The sequence below is a fragment of the Elephas maximus genome, chromosome 8, assembly GCF_024166365.1.
Source record: "Elephas maximus indicus isolate mEleMax1 chromosome 8, mEleMax1 primary haplotype, whole genome shotgun sequence".
In the NCBI taxonomy this organism is placed as follows: Eukaryota; Metazoa; Chordata; class Mammalia; order Proboscidea; family Elephantidae; genus Elephas; species Elephas maximus.
This window is the reverse complement of record NC_064826.1, coordinates 81314091-81336212: the sequence shown is the minus strand read 5'-3', so window position 1 is coordinate 81336212 and position 22122 is coordinate 81314091. Positions and strand designations below refer to the sequence as shown.

The window sequence follows — 22122 nt, the reverse complement described above, 5'->3', positions numbered from 1 at the left end:
TACTGATAGCAATTCTTTTTTTTTTTTAAATTCACTAACCTTTTTTGAGGCTGGCCCTCTATAATCTGCCGAGGACTTAATTTTATTACTACTCCATTGTAGTATCACCTGTCTGATGATAAGGACTTTAAGCAACCCAATCAAGAATGTTACTATAAAGATGATGAAAAATATTCTTAAATAGCTTGGGCTAGAGAAACATTCTGTAATGAAGCAAACAAACAAATGGATTAAAACATTAGAATCAGTAAACCAAAGATTATACAAGTAAACCACAGTCACCATCCCATTTAATGTGACCACAGATAGTTGCAAATCTATATTTTCAAAACAGAGGATTGCCATGACTGTTGATTCAAAAAGTAAACATTCTAATTTTTATTGTACATTTATTATTAAAACATTTTCAACAGAAAACCCTCCTTTGGAGAACAGCTACCATTAAGGCATTTGGTAAGATTATCTCTCTGCAGCCCAATTCTTTAATTATTTTAACTGGAATATGTATAAAATCTTAACTGAACATAATTCTATCTAAGAAAAAGGGGCAGATTTCGTGTGCACTGCTGATCACTATGTAGCAAATGGAATTTAGTTATATATATATATAAAATATATATATATATATAGTAACAGCTCTGGGCATTAGCATATACTTCTCTGGTTATGCTCTATTCATTTGTTGTACACCAGTAGTGGAGAAGAAACATCTGCAGAAGCTAAAATCAGTACTGCTCTAACTCTAATAGATGAGTAAATATTTCCTTTGAAACCACAGTGCACATTGTCATTATTACTCCACATGGCCACTCCAGGATCTAGGAGTATCCGACTTGGGACAAAACACAAATCTTCTCAATTTTTATTAATTTACTTTTACTTGCCCGTTAGCTAAATCTATTCTATTTTGCGTTTAAAAACTCCACTGTGTATTCTTTCAAAGAACAAATCACTACGAGCTGGTAAAAGAAATGCTGTGTGCAGAGGAGGGGCAGGCTAGGTCTCTGTTTTAGCCCCAAACTTTTGGCAAAATTTACTTGGAAAATCTACAGGGCTCTGCTGCTAGAGGCACTCTCCTCATTTAAATAGAACATGATTGCACAATTCACAAGTATTCCACAGAACTCATCAGCTGCTTCAGACTCACAAAATCCCCTCCTGGCCTGAAGAGTCATGGGTTCCTCCACTCACTTCCCAGGCCCTGGGGACCTCCCTTAAATGTATAAAGATCTCCTTGAAGGGTTCTCTAGGGAGGGACCCCACCAAGGCTTAGAGTAGCATGTCACTTGATCATAAGTGATTTGGATCTGAATCCCCAAGAATGGCCAACTATGTTGTCACATAAGCCAAGAACAGTAACGAGGGCAAGGGATTCTCCCCAAGGGGGGAGAGTTATGGTAATAGAGCCCAGTTGGCTTTTGGTCAGTGATATAGTTCCTTGAAAGAAAGGTGCAAGGGAGGTCTTGGCATCTTCCACAGCGACTTTCAGGTTCATACACTGACACAGATGCCTTGCATCCTGACAGACTGTGTCATTTCCTTTGGCTGACTTAGAACGACTCAATCAGCTAAAACAGATCCTCAGAGAGGACATGTGGGCGATTCCACTTACTGGCTTCTAGCTTGGTGGGAGCTTAGCCAGAAAGATCAAAAGAATGCCCCTTAAGAGTGATTGAGTGGATGGCTAATAGAAGTGGCTAACATGTGCCCTCCTCTCTTTGCACAACAGTTACAAAGGGGAGGGGAGCTCCCTAGTGACTAATACGTTTTAGAACTATTTCTAAAGGGTTAGGATAGGGGACACTTTCAGGGCTCGAATCTGTGCACATTTTTAATGTTGCCATTGTTTTTAGGTGCCGTCAAGTCAGTTCAGACTCATGGCAACCCCAAGCACAACAGAAGGGAGCACTGCCCGGTCCTGCTCCATCCTCACAAACATTCCTATGTTTAAGCCCCCTGTTTTAGCCACTGTGTCAATGCATCTTGTTGAGAGTCTTCCTCTTTTTCGTTGACCTTCTTTGACCCTCTACTTTACCAAGCATGAGGTCCTTCTCCAAGACGGGTCGCGCCTGATAGTATGTGCAAAGAATGTGAGATGAAGTCTTGCCATCCTTGCTTCTAAGGAGCATTCTGGCTGTACTTCTTCCAAGAGATTTATTCATTCTTCTGGCAGTCCATGGTATACTCAATATTCTTCGCCAACACCATAATTCAAAGGCATCAATTCTTCTTGGGTTTTCCTTATTCATTGTCCAGCTTTCGAATGCGATTGAAAACACACTGATACATTTTAGAAATATTTCTAAAGCGTTAGCCTAGAGAACACTTTCAGGGCTCAAATTTGTGCACGTTTTTAATGTTGTTACTGATGGCTAAACATTTAACCCTAGTTCATGCCTCTTTTCTTGACACAGGTCAGGCAAAGGCCTTTACTAAGGAACTTTAAGGGAATACTTTTGTAACAACACTTACGTAAGAGTAGGCTTGTTTACTTAACATAATAAATGACATGTTGATAGTAAGGGCCCTATTTATTAGAAAAGGCACTTGGCTTTCTGTAGTGATTGCTGTAGTCCCAGCTGGCTGCACCTGGGGCTCTATTCAGAGCCAAATTCATTACGGTCTAAGCTCAGTGTGAATATGAGGGAAAAAGGAAAGAAAACTTTGAGGAAAGTTTATTCTTCTGTGCAGTCTACCTAAGAGCTGAAGTTATTCTTACAGGTTGGAGGAAAGACTTGAAATAATAATAGCGGTAGTCATGTTTTCAACTAAGACAAAACTTCAAGCTTAATTTCTAATTCAGGTATAGTTCAATAAGCCCATTGAAAAGTGGGCTGCTGGCTTTTTGGGTTCTAATGAACTTTGTCTAAAAACAGTCTATGAGCATAGCTGTCACATGTTTCCCTGACTTACATGTCACCTTAGAGTTCACATACTTCCTTCATGTTCACTGGTTCCTTGACTCTCTCACATGCCCCTTTGGGGTTGGTATTATTTTCTCTGTCCCTGGGTGGTGCAAATCTGTTCAGCTGCTAACTGAAAGGTTGGAGGTTCTCAGTCCACCCAGAGGCACCTCGGAAGAAAGGCCTGGTGATCTATTTCTGAAAAATCAGCCACTGAAAGCCCTATAGAGCACAGTTCTACACTGACACGCATGCGGTCACCATGAGTTGAAATCCACTTGATGGCAATTGGCTTTTTAAAAATTATTATCTCCACTTTACAGATGAGGAAACTGAGGTTCAAAGAACTTTTGTAGGAGGGCAAATATTTCTTAACTAATACTGTTAACGGAGAAGCCAAGTCAGGGTCTTCAGACTACAAGTTCCATACTTTTTCTTCTGTGCCACATTTATAACTATTCACCCCTAAACTGTATTTATATCCAAATAAAAATGTTCTAGGAAAAAGGGGCCCTTTGAAGTTATATATTTTTCAGTAGCAGATTATTGCTACTTAGAATCTTTTGCCTTCCAGTGAAGCAGGAAAGTAAATGTTGGTTTCAAATGAGGGTGGTCAGATCTTGAAACAAGTTTAGGTTACGAAGGAATATTATGGCTCCAGTGATTTGTCTGTAATGTCAAAATGGCTCTACGTGGGGAACTCATATTCTTGGCTCCCTGAGGCCTCTTGAGTCAACCTGTCTGGATGCTCTTGCATGGAGGCACATGGCATGGGAATTTAGCTGCATAATTAAGATGGAAGACCTAACAACTCAGCTGAGCCATGGCAAGCATACTTAAGTTATTTAGAGTACCATCTTTGGGAGATTTAAAAAATTGAAGCAGCTAGTCAATTTTTTTTTTTTTTTTGCGGGGAGGGGGAGCCCTAGTGATGCAGTGGTTAAGGCACTCAGATGCCAGTGGAAAGGCTGGTGGTTTGAACTTACCAGCTGCTCCCTGGGAGAAAGATGTGGCAGTCTGCTTTCATAAAGATTTACAGCCTTGGAAACTGTGTGAGGGCAGTTAGTTCTACTTTGTCCTATAAGGTCGCTATGAGTTGGAATCAACAAGATGGCAGTTGGGTTTTGGTTTAGTCCATTTTTTATAATGGTTAATTATGGATCTTTTTGGGGGAATGGGTTCTACGACAGATACTCTTCAGTGCTTTGATTATTAAACTTTGGTTTACCTGGTGTTTGGTCCACAGAATGGTGTTCCATGAGAGCACACGAGGATTTACACTGATCAAGTATAGCTTGAGAGAGATTGTGAGGGTGAAGGCATTGCACACAATTCCTGTAAGGGGGGAACAGAGGTAGAAAACATTTATGCTTTAAAAACGTTGCAGCCTGTAATATTTTTCAGAGAGAAATAAAATAATAAAATAAACTACTTCTTTAGGACAACAGACTTATAAAACTGGGAAAGAAAGCTATGCAATTTATTTTAATATAGAAAATCCAAATAATAACTTCACTGTATTGAGAATAAAATACCTAGGAAATGAATTAAGATACTCTTACCACGAATTAATTAGTTAATTGTATTTGATGTTTTAGAAGATTAATATTATGATACTACTAGAAAAATTCATCAATGATAAAAAGTTCAAACTCGTCAGGTTTATTAGAAATAACTTCATAATGTTTTAGTACTGTACTTTAAAATGAATTAAATAAATTACTATACATAATTAAAAAAATTACTTGAGGTACCAATCTGAGAAAGTTAAATGCCTTTAAAAAACTGATTAACACAAATTGGAAGCCACAGTGATGTTTAGAGTGGTGGTTTGTATTTGAACAGATGGAAGCTGTTACTGGAATATCTGTTATTGACACAAAATTATAATGTCACCGTTTAACATATGGCCTTTCATTTATATATCACTTATTCCTAGAGTGCTTCAGCTGCCATCATTCTTTATCTTTAAAAAAAAAAAAAAAAAACCCAAACCCACTGCTGTCAAGTTGATTCTGACTCACAGCGACCCTACAGGACAGAATAGAACTGCCTCATAGGGTTTCCAAGGAGCAGCTGGTGGATTTGAACTGCCGATCTTTTGGTTACTGGCTGTAGCTTGCTGTAGCTCTTAACCACTGTGTCACCAGCGTTCCCAAATGATTACTATGCACCAAGTACAGAGGATTTTTTTTAAAAAACTTGGATCATTTAGTTTAATTCGTTAACTGAACTGAAGTGAGATATTATTATCCTCACTTTTCATACGAGGAGACTGAGGCACAGAGAATTTCAACAACTTGCCCTAGGACACACAGCTAATTCACAGAAAGCTTCAAAGCAGTCAGCCCCTAATTTTAAAAGTGCTATTTCAAAACAGCTAAGGTAATGACTGCCTACATAAATTGTGATGCTCTCACAACTATCTAGTGGTCAAAGATTAGAACCCATGTCTCTTAATTCCTAAAACTCTCCATTCAATTCTTTCTTAGTAAGGTGATACAATTTTATCTGAAGGAAAAGACCCAGAAACTTCCAAGATTTAGGAAGGCGGAACATGAAAGGACCAACAAAACTATTAGGGAGGTATGCTTCACATATGTTTGGCAGCAGAGAAAACGTACCAGTTTTCATTGCACGCTGTATTACACGAGGGGCAGTGTTCACAGAAACGGCCAATGCTCCTGGGATCGGTACACTCGCACCTGCCGCACACACAGGTGCCTCTCCCGCTGCATACTTGGCCCTTTGAGTTGACACAGTGTTGGGCTGATGCCGACGGGCACTGGCACCAATCCCCCTCCCAGCCACTGTGGCACTGACATCTGCCAGCTTCACACTCTCCATGACCTGCAACAGAGACACCCCAGGACCTAAGTTATAGGGGCCACCGACTTTGTAGAGTTTCCAAACATGCATTCCCTCTGGTCTCCATGAAAACACACTGCGAATGGAAGTAGCATTATGTTCTACTTGCCTGACATAAACAATCACCAGGCTTTACAAGTGTCTATGGTCCAAGCTGTTCTAATGTAGATAATCTCCTGATGCTAATAGACTGTGCTGACAACTGTGAAGTCAGCCCCTGCTGCGGTTGCTGCCTGGCTACTTGAACATCACTGTACACTGTTTTAAATTAAAAACACACAAGTATAAAGAAGCTACAGAGGGTGCTGTAATGTTAATTGTCTGACTTGAAATAAAAAAAATAAGGGCATGCAAATGATGGCTTCCATAATTCACTCTTTCCATAATTTAAGTCTTTTGTTATCGCTGAGGCCTGGGATAATTTTGAAGACCATGAGGTTCCAGTTCTGTGTCATGTTTAAAGAAAAGGTATCCAGTGAAGTTGAACAAATCCTCTCAGCTGCCCAGTACATTATTTATAAGGTTGCTGGAGCACGTCATAATGTGTGCGATGAGCTGTTATTAGGTGCTAAATGGGAAAGAGATAGCAGGGTGTTGATGGGGGATGTTTATGTGGTCAAATAAGTTGTGGAAACATTGGTTAAATGACATATTTACATGGATTTTAGGCTGCAGGAAGTGTCCAAACTTTGATATGCTAATGTGAATTATAAATCTTCAACGGGGGGACAATTGCAGGGTTATATAGTGCTTGTCAAGTTTATCTGGCCACAGGCCTCATTGCCTCCCTGCTTACTTCCCTTCCTCCATCTCTCTCTTCTTTTCTTCCCTCCCTTTCTTCCCATCCTTCCCTCAGCCTCTCCTTCACTCCCTTTACTGCTGAGCACCTCACAGGGTAATTATTCCGTGCAATCTATTGTTGGATTCAGTTCAATTTGCTAAAGTGTTTAACTAATGAGGACCAAGCCAAACAAATGTATGCCAGGCCTGTGTTCCTAATCCTAGCCAGCTGACCTGCAAACCTGGGCTTTTAGTCCCAAAAGAGATTAGTGGAGAAAAACGTGGGTCAGTATTACAGTTTGCCACTTACGCACAAAAAATTCAAAGCAGAGTCTCAACTCACTAGTATTATAGTTGTACAGAGTGACCACACATTGATTTTGTTGATATTTCGCCCTAAACAGAGACTGGGATTCTCAATGTATTTCAAATTTCATTGAGAAGTTGACAGCAAGGGGCAATGCTCTCAGAATTATTTTCTTTCTCATCCCAAATGGGATTAGCTCCAAAAAATAGCAGACAATTGTTGATTTGTTGTAAAGTCATCTATAATCCATTTTACCTATGATACCAGGTACAGTTGAATAAATGTTTGGGTCACAAATCACTCTCTGTAGATAACAGAATAAGAAGACAACTTGCCATCACGTACTTAGGTATGTGTGGTACAGGCCAAAGTTTTAGCTTATGCAAGAATAGAAAATTTATTTTTTATAGGTTTGTTACTTTCCATTAACTCATGACAATGAAAATATTTCAGTTCTTTAATAATGAAATCAATACTTGTTTAGTTAAATACAAACACTACAGAGGTGTTTTCACAATCCGTGGATTTAGCACCTTGTCAAGAGAAATGTTATCACAGAATTGTGATGACAGCCAGTTCATTTAATTCATTTAAAAACAATAAAAACCAAAAAACCAAACCCACTGCCATCAAGTTGATTCCAACTCATAGCGACTCTATAGGACAGAGTAGAATTGCCCCATAGAGTTTCCAAGGAGCTCCTAGTGGATTCGAACTGCCAACCTCTTGGTTAGCAGCCATAACACTTAACCACTATACCACCAGGGTTTCCATGCATTTTATATTGATTTTCAAATGTTGCAGATTTTCTGAAATCTAACCTCTAGGTGGCAGTAAACCTAATTAGCCAAAAGTAATCATGTTATTTTAATTTATTTCATTTTTATTTAGTCTGTGTGTAGCCTCAGCCTTATCTTTTAGATTTCTTGCTTAATTAGTATTTTCTTGAAGAATATTGCCCTTTGGCAATTCTGTTGCTGACGGTGTTCCAAAAATAAACTGGAGAGGTTTGAATTACTATGAACTTACAACATCATATATAATAATGCATTTAGAATTTTCCCATGAGTGAAAAATATTTTTTATAGATCATTTTCCATCATCCTGAAAGAAATAAAAGCCTCGAACGAGCTGGAGCGAGAGAGCATCTATCATAATGAATCAGATCCTTCTGGAGAGATACATCGATTACAAGAAACCTATCAGTCATCACCGGTAATTTGCTTTTCTGTTATACATATTTCCAAAGTCAGGGAACACCTGAGAATAGCAATTAATTTTCGCTCTTTAGTTTTTACGTGTTTCCTGTACAAAATAAGTCAAATTTTAAATATCAGAATTTTCTGCTATATATCTATCGTAGGGCTTTGAACTGGTTCTCCTTGGTTCAGTAGTGGCTGAGGAAAAAAAACTGGAACAGACCCAAATGTTCAAAATTTGGGTGAACCGGAACAACAAACACAACGGGAAAAATTATGGGTGGAAACCCTGCCTGAAACTTAATCTCCCTCTTGGAAAACAAGGACAGCATACACACTGCATAGCAACCAAATCTCTTGCCCCATTGGATTTTGGGCAGAGCTGGAAACAGTGGTGCCCTGCTCGAAGATGGTGACTGACCGTGCCGCTTGGAATGTGTGTCGCTCTCTACAGTCCTGCCAATAATCCGATCTCATGCGTCAGGTTCCTGGAAGGAGTCACTACGCCTTTTCTGAGTCTTCCATTCCAGGGCTTTGACTGGTAACTTTTCTTATTCTGGTTTTCGTTCCAGAACACCCAAATTTTAAACGTTTGTGCCTGTTCTGGTTTCGCTTCATCGGCCATGATGGAACCAGTATGAACTGGTTCGAAGCCCTAATCTATTGCCCTGCTCTCATTTCAGACTATAAATCTTTGAACAATAAATTCAGATTCAGGGTTGGTAATTGTAAACATGTGATTTAAAGATACTTTAACAAATATGTGAACTTAATTGTGACTAGTAAAACTGCATGTATAAAATGCTGAAATGACAAATGTTCTATAGTACATATTTTTACAATTAAAAAAAAGTGAAAAAAAAACCTGCACGTATATATTTACACTCACCAGCACACAGATTTCCAAGGTAATATGGACAAGAAAAATCATCCTTTTCGCAGTATTTTCCATACACTTTTCCAAGCTTAGTTTTGTGACATAAACATCTCCCACAAATACAAACTCCTCGACCGCTGCAAACAGGTTGATCCTTGTGCGACTTGCAACTCTCAGAAGGAAACTGGTCTTCATCAAAATGACATTTATTGTCATCACACTGGAAACAGTTAGTGTCCAGAAAATTTTCATCTACACATTTTCCTTTAGCTTCTCTTCTGTCATCACACTGACAGCTGCAGTTTCTATGTATATGAATTTTGGTGGTTTCATTGAAACCAATAGGCTTGATTATTGCATAGTTTTTTCCTCCTGTGACATCACATTTTTTCATTGTAACTGTTACATTGAAAAGAACCTAAATTTAAGGGGAGAAAGGAAATATAGTTACATGCCTTAATTATTTTTATTTCCAATAATACATTTTTTAATATTTAGAAGCCATAATATACCATCTTAGAGAAATCAATATTTCTAAATTACACAAGCAATGTAATCCCTTTCATATATACATTAACACCTCCCTTTAATGTCCTTTATTTTCTAATTAATGATTAGAGAGTTAGAGGGTTTAATGATTGCTGATCATCTATATTGTTTTTTTAAATGAACTTGGATGTGTGCAAGTTTATTTGAAGTGTCTGCTCTACCTTTGATGATTAATTTATATCTTGAATCGATTTCCTAGCAAATCTGAGAAAGAATAGACTGTTTTCTGGATTCAGTGCTTATATTCTGGGATTACTGAATATTTGTTACTGGAGTTAGATCTAATAAGCTGAAGTAAAGGGCTGCTCCTGTATACAGGTTAACAATCCCTAGATGAGATATTTAAGTGATCAGTTTTTATCTTGTTCCATTTTCTAAAGGTCCAGGTAAAGTTTTGGAGCTAAGTTTTCCTTTAGACGGGATGTCAATGGAAGAAAACGGGGCTTCTTTTGATACTGCTCAAGGGAAAAAGTTTTGGAACTCTCATTCTCAGATCTTAAGACTTCAGTAAAAAAAGACTTCAATACAAGGTCATAAATTTGTCTTAGTGGGAGATGTTAGTCTAGAACTAAGGGGCTGGGCTGGCAAAAATTGGTTTCCCTCATGAATTTGGTAAAGTAGAGGGTCAGCAGAAAAAAAAAAAAGGAAGAACCTCAATGAGATGGTTTGTCAAGGCGACTGCAACAATGGGCTCAAACACAGCAACGATTGTGAGGGTGGCGCAGGACCAGGTAGCGTTTTGTTCTGTTGTACGCAGTGTCGTTATGAGTCAGAATCAACTTGATGGCACCTAACAACAACAACACGCATTTGTAGTTCCTTCCTCCTGTCAAATTTTTCTTTTTTTCTATTTTTAACAACACAGCCCTGGTTTGATGTCTATTTGTATTTGATTTAGCTTAATGCCTTCAGACACTTTGGCAAATAAGAAGGTTATGTGTTTTTCTTTTTTTCCTTTCATGCTAGACTGAGATCTGTTAATATTTAAAAATAAAAATTTAAAAATAATTACTATATTTACAGGCAAAACATGATTTAAAAGTCCTACATTTAGGCTTATATATTATACACATGCATTAGAATTAGAGGCAGTCTCAAAATATTAAAATCAATATGGTTGGTGTTCTACTTGAAATATTTTTGTCTTTAAGACTGTTAAGCATAAACAGATGTGTGGGATAACGCCGTCACTGCCAATATTAATAGTGGAGCAAAACAGGGGTTTATATAATTAAGAGGCCATATGACTATTCCTGACAGTCACACTGTTTATACTGCTTGGTTGAAAGTGAGGAGAGAAAAAGGGATGTAGACAAAGAAAAAGAAAAAATATAAGAACTAAGGAAAATCATTTTGCCAAAACCCAGATTTTGAAAGAAATAACTACTTCTAAGAGAGTAAGCCTTTTTAAGAAACTTAACGGCTAACTTTTGCTAGTACAAAGTTTTCTCTATATTTAATGGAAATCAAATGTGTATTTTGTAAACTGGTATATGATGTCTTTTGAAAGAAATCCAGCCAGTGATTATAGAGGAGCCTACAGAATTAGAAACTTGCAGTAATTATTTTTAAAACATACAGCTTGTTGGAACAACTATACTACCCGCAAATTCTCCACTTCTTTAGAGGGAAAAATATATTCTAACTGAAGAAAAAGGGAGATTTTTTATTTTAATTCCATCTCAGAATCTTTCAATAACTTTTTCTTTCTCTATAGTATGACACTAAAAAAAAAAAAAAATAGTAACATGCAACTTCTGAGGTAGAAGGAGGAATTAGGGATCTTCTACTCTAAGCTGCTCATTTAAAAATGAGGCAGTGATGCCTCGAGAGCTAAATGACCCCTGAAAATCACTTTGCCCTATAAGAATACCCCTAAAAGGCTCATTTCTGGGTGGTTATTCTCTATTGTGCTGATCCTGGGAGAGAATTCCTGTTTTTCCTGGCCCTGTTTCCTGATGGTGCTATAATCTGGGCCTCTCTTTTCAATCACATCTCATCCCTTTTTAGTGAAATAACGCCACTCCTCCTTTTTTATTGCTCTTAGAAAATTACCCCACCTTTCCCTGGATCATTCTGAGGGTGTCAGGACAATCACAAAGTAAAGATTTTGGAATTCTCAGTCTTCCTCAACTGCTCCATCCCTCCCACCACCACCCCCTAGCCTTCTTTTCTGTGCTATTATCTTCAATATTCTGGTTATGCTAAGATTTTTAAGACTTGAAACCAAAAAGGTATTATCATCATCCTAATTATAAACACTACTTGTTTGAGGATGTGTGATTTCTTAATCTACACTAACTGTGACATGTAAGTTTACAGTTGTTGTTAGCTGCTGTCACGGCAGCTCCTGATTCATGGCAACCCTATTCACAATGAGATTGGATCATTGTGATCATAAGGTTTTGTTGGCTGATTTTGGGAAGTACACTGCCAGGCCTTTCTTCTTAGTTTGTCTTAGCCCAGAAGCTCTGCCGAAACCTGTTAAGCATCATAGCAACACAGAAGCCTCCGCTGACAGACAGGTGGTGGCTTCACTGAGGTACACTGGCTGGGAATCGGACCTTGGTCTTCTGCATGGAAGGCAAGAATTCTACACTGAACTACCACTGCTCCCAAGTTCAAAGTAAAGGAACTGTTATTTAGTAAGTTTTTAATATAATATGGAAATATTTATTTAATTTGAGAGAGTTTAGAGAAGAGTCAATAGAGCTAAAACAAATGGGAACTTTCAGAAGAGACAAGGAAAGTTACTTTGAAGTCTAAATAAAAATAAGATCCTTGGAAACCTGTAGCAAGTAAAGTTTTTCAGAATGGTTTGATGCCAAACAACTTAGTTAATTTAAAATAGGAAAAATGCACACCACGTACTTCGTCATTGCTGGTCACGTTTCTGCATCCATCTGTGCCTAGCTTTCTGGACCCATCTGGACAGATGGCGGTAACGTTAAAATAGACGCCTTGTACCTGGTTTTCCACCTGAACTTTCACTTCTGAAATGAGTTTCTGCAAAGACATCATTTTTTAAAATTACATAAGAGAACAGTTTTAAATGTAAGCAACAAACCAAAGTCAAACTTATTAACCTACTATAGATTCGATTTTTAACTAAATCAAAGAAAGTCTGCCTCTAAAAAAGGATGAATAAAAGCATTGTTGCCACACAATGACCCCATTATATTTCAAATGCATAAGAAATGCTTAATCAGAACAACTAGATCGTGTTCGGCTATCACCACCAACTGCTCTGACAGGGCTCACAATAGAGGGTCCCGGACAGAGCAGGAGAAAAATGTAGAACAAAATTCAAATTAACAACAACAACAAAAAAGACCAGACCTGCTGGTCTGACAGAGGCTGGAGAAACCCAGGAGTGTGGCCCACGGACACCCTTTTAACCCAGTACTGAAGTCACTCCTGAGGTTTACCCTTCAGCCAAAGATTCGACAGGTCCATAGGGCCAACAATAACACACATGAGGAACACGCTTCATAGTTCAATCATGTATACGAGACTAAGTGGGAACATCAGCCCAAAAGCAAAGATGAGAAGGCAGGAAGGGACAGGAACACTGGACAAACTGAAAGGGGGAATACAGAGTGGAGAAGGAGAGAGTGTTGGCACCTTGCAGGGTTGGCAACCAATGTCACACAACAATTTGTGTATTGTTTAATGAGAAATTAATTTGCTCTGTAAACTTTCATCTAAAGCACAAAAAAAAAAAAAGAAGAAATACTTAAGTGCTGAATATCTGCACTTAAATTGCTCTATCTTTTGCACGTATTTCCATGACTGTGTATTTTGGTCACTTCAAAAGTATTTTTCATTCAGCCTGTGTTACAATAATCACATTTTTTTTTTTAAATCCAATAATACTTATGACAGGTTTAAATAAAACATTGAAAACACACTATCATTAAACAGGGGAAATCTTGACAGCTTAAAATATAGAACATGCCTCTAACATTTATAGCTGTTAAGAAACCTCTCAATTTCAAATACTTTTTGTTGTTGTTAGGTGCTGGTGTGTTGGCTCCGACTCATGGTGACCTTGTGTATAGCACAACAAGATGCTGCCTGGTCCTGCACTGTCTTCACAATCATTGGGTTCTGTGAGTTCATTGTTGCAGCCATTATTTAGTGCCTTCCAAGCTAGGGGGTTAATTTCCAGCACTATATTGGACAATATTCTGTTGTGATCTGTAAGTTTTTCCTTTTACTAATTTTGGAAATGAACAGCCAAGTCTTTCTTCCTAGTCTGTCTTAGTCTGGAAGTTACACTGAAACTTGTCCACCATGTGTGACCCTGCTGGTATTTGGGATACCGGTGGCATAGCTTCCAGTATCATAGCAACACGCAAGCCATTACAATACGACAGACAGGTGGTGGTCAAACACTTCAGGCTATCATAAAAGCTATAATGGCTGATTGATTGACGACTGTAAGGTAAACTCCTGGGAGGCCATTTCTATACTGTAGGCGTGAGAGTTACCTACCAGATCTGGTCCTATAAAATTCCCCCAAGAATGGCTGAGGATTTTTGCCAAGTCCCTTGGGCTTGTTTGCCATGATCAAATTTGGTCCAAACCTTAATATCAAATATGACCTCTCACTGGGCAGAAAATCATTTATTCATTTATTCAGTAATTTATATATATCCATTCACTAAACATCCCTAAAATGCCTAGGATGTATTAGGCACACACTAATTTCTTCCATCACAACCTGCAAGTTCCAAAAGACTGAGCTACCTTCAATATATGCTACAGAACTGTTTGTGTTTTGTCCTGTAAAACTAAGAGTCTACCACATGCAAAAGTTCTTAACTTATACTTGTAAGCAAAACGAAGGGGAAATAAGTATGTACCTAAGGAAAGAGAATGAAAGCAGAGGATGAAGGAAAAATAATTTCCAATGGTTTCTAATTCCTTACTTATATAATTTCTGTTCTTCAAAAGCATAATCCACAAAGAGCCATGTGCTTAAATATTATTCATTGATAACAGAATTATGAAAGTAAATATTTTGAACAAGTATTTTCCTTAAATTTATGAATTATATTTGGATTAAACTGGATGATGTCAACTACATTTTTTTATCTCCCAGGTGGCTTAGTATACTTGAACCATTTAATTGAATAATTTCTGCAAACCAATAGAAATGTCCAATGGGATACAAATACTGCTGATATGGTGATGGTGTTACAGGTCAGAGGAGTCCCTGGGGAATGAAAATGGTTAACGTGCTTAGCTGCTAACTGAAAGGTTGGGGGTTTGAGTCCACCCAGAGCACCTCAGAAGATAGGCTTGGCAATCTACTTCCAAAAAAATCAGCCACTGAAATCCCTGTGGAGCACAGTTACATTCTGACGGTCATGGGGTCACCACTGAGTTAGAATCAAATCCATGGTAATTGGTAGTAGCAGCAGTGGTAGTAGCAGTAGTATGTCAGGTCAGGAGGAAATACCTAACCCGAGGAGCGTTTTCAGCTTGCCCTTCCGAAATTCTGCTTTTCTTAAGACTTTAAGCTGGTTAGGCCAATGTTTTTTGAGCAGAGTGTGAAGACAAATCTCTAAAAATTTTGCCAGGCTGGGATATAGAAATTAAATTCCAGACACAATCTTAAGCTTCTTTTCACTATTTAACAGTACAGGAGAAGAAATACATTTTTCTGTTGTAGAATTCTTTAATGAATTTTGAACTGTTTTTGTTGGGCTGTGACAAAATGAAAATTTCAGAAGACTTTTGAAACTATATAAAAAACAATAACAAAATCCCAACCAAAAGAGATTTTAGTTAGCCAGAGTAAATTTTTGTTGGACTTAGTAGTATCTTTTAATTGCTTAAGTTTAATCAGAACTCTGATGGGCTAAGGCATCACATATGTATTCTAGACAAATAAAGAAGTCAAATGGAACTGTCTCAAGAAACTTCCTTCCCATTGAGGCTGCCTGACACACAGTAAAATTTGTTAATTTATATACCTTGCTTGGGGCAATGAGTGGGTTCATAATTTCACAATTTAGGGAGACTTCTAACACTGTAAGCTCCTTCCTACCTGTGCTTATTCTTGGGAACAAACTACTGAGGAGAATGAATTACATTCACGTACAAATTTTGCTTGATAAGCTGTCCTAATAAAGAAATGTCACTTAAGATGCTCCTTATTTCACCCAATGTAGTTTTCTGACATAGAAAAATTCCTGGGCAAAAAAAATTGAGTAAGATTTATTTTTTCTTTTAAAAGCAAAAAGTTTAAACAAGCTCTTCATTTTCTATTCTCTGTCTACTTCCTTCCTTTCCCATTTGTACCCAAGTTCAAGGCACGTGCTGCCTGGAGAAAATTAAAGGAGAAGCCTGAGGTTTTTCGTGATGCTTTGGCTATTATTGCACTATTAAACACTACTACTCTGTCAGGAACAGAATCAGAGAGAATTTTGGGAAGTGAGACTTTACCAACCCGTGCTGTTGAGTTTATTCCAACTCACAGAGACCCTATATGACAGAGTAGAACTGCCCCATAGAGTTTCCAAGGAGTGCCTGGTGGGTTTGAACTGCTGACTTTTTGCTTTGCAGCCATAGCTCTCAACCACTACACCACCAGGGTTTCCGGGACTTTACCAGCGTCCCATAAATTCAAGGTAGAAAAACGCATATCTTTCGGCACCATGTTAAAAAAAAAAAGATGGTATCACAAAGGAGGAAACACCTGCGTTCTGGAGTTCTGAAACATCTGGGTTGCACTCCTGCTTCTAAGTAAATTGCTTAATTTCTCTTACCGTCTGTTTCTGCAAATACACAATGGGAGTAACAACACCTGCCTTCTGAGTCCACTGTGACAATTAAATAAGGTCATGTGTGGAAAGGCGCTGGTTCTTGGCAGAGTTAATGTGATGAGTCATTATTTTTACAACATCTTCACAGAGATAATCTATTCCAGCTGTGATACAGGTGGAGCTAGCAGATGTCTTTAAATTCTTTGCTTTTATGTATCCCCTGTTCATAAGACTGGTGACAGCATATGACTGCTAATTCAATAAAATAGTATATCTATTGAGGTGATTTTAAAAATCAAACTAGTTTGATAAACTGCTAAGATAACTGATTGATCAATTAAGTGTTTGGCCTAGAAGCCCCCGACAGAGTCCCCCTAGCAATCTATATTGCCCAGATAGTTCCTCTTCTCTACTTGTTTCTTTAAATAACAATGTGGATTTCTTACTTTATCGTTATGATTTGGGAGATTATGAAATGTCTTAGTTAAGAGGTATATTATATAGTTATGATTGGGGGATTCACTGAGCATTGGGAAGGGAATTTAGGTAGCTTTCAGCCCAACCTGAGTTTATCGTCAATGATATAACAGAGCAGAGAAAGGTGGAATGACTTTGCCAAAACATCATGACTAACGAGTAGCAGGAAAAATAAATAAATAAATAAAGCCAAACCCACTGCTGTCAAGTTGATTCCAGCTCATAGTGACCCTGTAGGGCAGAGCAGAATTTCCCCGTAGGATTTTCAAGGCTGTAGTCTTTATGGAAGAAGACTTCCACATCTATCTCCCATGGAGTGGCAGGTGGATTTGAACCACTTTCTGTTAGCGGCCCAGCACTTAACCACTGTGCCACCAGGGCTCCTTGTGAGTGGCAGAATGAGGGATAAACTCTAGGTTCCTGGTTCCTAATCTAATGTTCTTTCCACCACTCCTCTCAAGATGATATGGCACTAGTTTGCACTCTGCCACATGAAATTGGAGTTAAAAGTTTATTTTTTAAAAAAACTGTGTATAATATGTACATACCTGATAGGCGTCTACTACCAAATTATTGAGGTTTGCAGCCTTTGATTCTATTTGACCAGCGATGGTGCCAGGCAAGAGTGGTAGAAGATCCTATAAAACATATCAATTATGTTTACATAATGACAAGAGTATACTATGGTTCACCGATCAATAAATATCAAATATTTTTATAGGGATGAGTAAAAGGTGAGACATTAAACAATTAAAAAATATAAGAAATAAGAAATATATAAGCAACCTAGAGCAGCTAAAGCATATACATTTGAAATGGTAGTGTGTGCTGTGTATGTATGTGCAGGGATGTGTATGTGTGTGCACGAATTGCATGCTGATCTAAAATCTAATTAAACTACAGACCAGCATCTCCCAAAGTCTCTTCCATGGAACATAGCCCCAAGAGATTTTAAACATAAAAAGCCTTCTGAAGGCAAATAGGTTTGGGAACTTCTGCATATGTTTTCTTCCATTAAGAGACTCCAAATGCATATTTGCATACTAAAGGTTCTGAGAAGTCCCGCAATTTGGAAGTAATTTAACGTTATTTAATGAAGCATTTCCCAACACTTCATTGATTACAGAATACATTTCTCACATTATATATATATGTATGTGTATATATATATATATATATACACTTTTTTAAAGGACTACTGTCTATGGATTGATCTTTAGGATGTATTGGCGTAAATCAGAGGAAATGTCATAATAACTAGAAGAAGCTTCATGAAACAGGTGTTCTTGATGGATGATGGCACCAAATAATTACAGAGAAGACTCTAAGCATTCCTAGGGGGAAAATGAGAATGAATGAAGGTACAAAGATTTATCTGAGTTGTAGATGAAATAACAGAACAAACAAGAGTGACTACAGTGAAGCATACGTATTTATAAGGAATCAGATTATGAAAAGTCTTGCAATCCATCTATTCACTCATTTTACCCTTCATCCAAAAAAACCAAACCAGTTGCCATCAAGTTGATTTCAACTCATGGTGGCCCCATGTGTTACAGAGTAGAACTAAGCTTCATACGGTTTTCTTGGCTGTAATCTTTATGGAAGCAGATTGCCAGGACTTTCTTCTCTGGAGTTGCTAGGTGGATTCAAACTGCCAACCTTTCAGTTAGCAGCCAAGTGCAAACCATTTGTGTCACTCAGGGACCTATTAGCCACTAACAATTTGATATCTTGGTAATAAGGAAAATATATCACTTATAGATTAAAAAAAAATTTTTTTTTTAATCAAACCCTTATTGGAGATGCTTAACTGCTAGATAACACAGTTTTCATCCTTCAAGATCTCACAAGTATTTAAATGACAATTTCACAAAACAAAGTAGACATATGAACAGATCCTAATGAGATAGCAAGAATTTGAGGGGCTGGTGAAGTTGTCTGGGATGTTTTCTTGCCAGAGACAACTCATGAGCTTTGACTTAAGGATGAGTAAGGGGTCCCCGGTGTCAAAAATGGTGAAGTGCTTGACTACTAGCCAGAAATTTGGTGATTTGAACCAGCTCAAAGGCAGCTCAGGTGACAGGCCCGGAGAGCTGTTTCAGAAAGGCCACAGCCTTGAAAATCCTCCGGAGCAGTTCTACACTGTATACATGCAGTCACTGTGAATCGGAACTGACTTGACAACAGCTAACAACAACAAATAGTCCCTGAATGGTGCAAATGGTTAACTAGGCTTGGCCACTAACTGAAAAGTCGGTGGTCCAAGTCTACCCATAGTCATCTCAGAAGAGGGCCTTGGCAATCCACTTCTGAAAAAATCAGCCACTAAAAACCCTATGGGGAAAAAGAAAAGAAAACCCTATGGAGCACAGTTCTACTCTGACACTCATGGGGTCACCATGAGCTGGAATCAATTCAATGGCACTTGGTGTTTAAGAGTTAACTGGGTAATGAGGGTGAAAGGCATCCAGGTGTGGGAGGCAGGAAGAAAGAAGAAAGGCACAGAGGAAAGAAACAGCTTGGAGGGTGTGTGTGTAATGGAATATTACAGGCATCTTTGGAGGGACAAGTGAAAGGCAGGGAATAGTGGGGGATGAAGCCAGAGAGGTAAGCAGGGGTCAGTTGGGTTCATATGCTACATTACGGGCTTGATCCTCTAAGTCAGGGAACCACTGGAGTATTTTAAGCGATAGAGTACTGGGGTCACACCTGTGATTTAAATAGATCATTCTGGCAGCCAGGTGGAGAATAGATTTGGGAGATTTGCTAGTAGGCTGTTACAACCTAGATAAAAGGTGACTAATAAAAAAGATCTCTGGGCAGCAATATTCCTGGACATATACAGGAATTGTAACACAGCTTGTCAGGTTTCTAGAGCCTGTTAATCCTTACTTTGCACACAATGCAAATAATAATGAACCCAATTTTATGATTTATCAGTCAGTGGCAAATTTTAAAAAGGGGTAGAGAGAAACTACCAGAGTTAATAACATCTTTAAGAATAATAAACAGCAGAAAAAAACAAAGGCAAAAATCTACAGGAAGTGGCCCAAAATTTTGAGTCTATTATTACGTTTAGAGGTTAAGAGCACAGAATTTGAGTTGCTAGGAAATTCTGGGCAAGTATTTAAAGTCCCTAAATGTGCTTACTCATCTTTAAAAGGGCATAGTATATCCCACTACTCCTCTGTCAGTTTGTTGTACTGTGGTGACTTGCATGTTGCTGTGATGCTGGAAGCTAAGCCACTGGTATTTTAGGGTCACCCTGCGTGACAGGTTTCAGCAGAGCTTCCAGATTAAGAAAGATGAGGAAGATGGACCTGGTGATCTACTTCTAAAAAATTGGCCAGTGAAAACCTTATGAATAGCAATGTAACACTGTCTGATATAGTGCTGGAGGATGAGCCCTTCAGGTTGGAAGGTGCTTAAAATATGACTAGGGAAGAGCTGCCTCCTCAAAGTAAAGTCGACCTTAGTGACATGGATGGAGAAAAGTTTTTGGGACCTTCATGTGCTGATGTGGCATGACTCAAAATGACAAGAAACAGCTGCAAATATCTATTAATAATCAGAATGTGGAATGTACAAAGTATGAATCTAAGAAAATTAGAAGTTGTAAAAAATGGAATGCTTGAAGATAGATATTCTAGGCATTACTGAGCTGAAATGGACTAGTGTTGGTCATTATGAATTGGACAATCACATAGTCTATTGTACATAGGGTCACTTTGAGTTGGAACTGACTCAATAGCACCTAACAACAATAACAACAACAACAATCATATGTTCTACTATGCTGGGAATGACAAATTGAAGAGAAACAGTGTCGTATACATTGTCAAAAGAACATTTAAAGATCTATCCTGAAGTACAACGCTGTCAGTGATAGAATAATATTCACATGCCTACAAGGAAGGCCAGTTAATAAGACCATTATTCAAATTTACACACCAACCACTAATGCCAAAGATGAAGAAACTGAAGATTTTTATCAACTTCTGCAGTCTGAAATTGATCGACATGTAATCAAGTAGATACATTGATAATTACGGGTGATTGGAATGCAAAAGCTGGAAACACAGAAGAAGGATCAGTAGTTGGAAAATATGGCCTTGGTGATAGAAGTGATGCCAGAGATCACATGATAGGATTTTGCAAGACTAACAATCCATTTATTGGAAATACCTTTTTTCAACAACATAAATGGTGACTGTACACGTGGACCTTGCCAGATGGAATACACAGGAATCAAATCGATTACATCTGTGGAAAGAGATGATGCAGAAGCTCAATATCATCAATCAGAATAAGACCAGGGGCCGACTGTGGAACAGACCATCAATTGCTCGTGTGCAAATTCAAGGTAGAGCTGAAAAAAATTAAAACAAGTCCACGAGTGTGAAAGTACAAGCTTGAGTATGTCCCACCTGATTTAGAGACCATCTCAAGATTAGATTTGATGCATTGAACACTAATGACCAAAGATGAGTTGTGGGATGACATACATGAAAAAAGCAAAAGGTCATTAAAGACACAGGGAAGAAAGAAAAGACCAAAATGGATGTCAGAAGAGACTCTGAAACTTGCCTTTGAACATAGAGTAGCTAAAGAGAATAGAGGCAATGATGTAGTAAAGGAGTTGAACAGAAGATTTCAAAAGGCAGCTTGAGAAGACAAAGTAAATTATTATAACGAAATGTGCAAAGAATTGGAGTTAGAAAATCAAAACGGAAGAACATGCTCAGCTTTCTCGAGCTGAAAGAACTGAAGAAAAAATTCAAGCCCTGACTTGCATTATTGAAGGATTCTATGGCAAAACATTGAACAACACGGGAAGCATCAAAAGATGAGGGAAGGAGTACACAGAGTCACTGTATCAAAATGAATTGGTCAATGTTCAAACATTCCAGGAAGTAGCATATGATCAAGAGCCGATGGTAGTGAAGGAAGAAGTCCAAGCTGCACTGAAAGCATTGATGAAAAACAAGGCCCCAGGAATTGACGGAATACCAATTGGGATGTTTCCACAAACAGACGGGAAGCACACACTCGTCTATACCAAGAAATCTGAAAGGCAGCTACCTGTCCAATGGACTAGAAGAGATCCATATTTGTGTCCATTCCAAACAAAGGTGATCTAACAGAATGTGGATATTATCAAACAGTATCAATATCACAGACAAGTAAAAACTTCTGAAGATAATTCAGAAATGGTTGCAGCAGTACACTGACAGGAACTGCCAAAAATTCAAGCCAGAATCAGAAGAGGACATGGAACAAGGGATATCACAGCTGATGTGAGATGGACATTGGCTAAAAGCAGAGAATACCAGAAAGATGTTTACCTGTGTTTTATTAACTATGCAAATGCATTTGACCGTGT

General features: G+C 38.2%; 1 protein-coding gene across 3 annotated transcripts in view; it reads right to left on the bottom strand.

The window, feature by feature from the left end:
• The window catches only part of ITGB8 (integrin subunit beta 8), a 99174-nt gene that overhangs the window by 6982 nt on the left and 70070 nt on the right, over window positions 1–22122 (bottom strand). For 2 of the 3 annotated variants that reach the window (XM_049893288.1, XM_049893291.1), the window contains 6 exons: window positions 17285–17374; window positions 12355–12489; window positions 8947–9352; window positions 5528–5753; window positions 4132–4238; window positions 40–203 (listed from right to left, as the gene is read on the bottom strand). In XM_049893288.1, the coding sequence (XP_049749245.1) occupies window positions 40–203; window positions 4132–4238; window positions 5528–5753; window positions 8947–9352; window positions 12355–12489; window positions 17285–17374 (1128 nt within the window). The remainder of the gene's footprint in view (window positions 1–39; window positions 204–4131; window positions 4239–5527; window positions 5754–8946; window positions 9353–12354; window positions 12490–17284; window positions 17375–22122) is intronic. The other variant, XM_049893290.1, reaches the window with a different exon arrangement.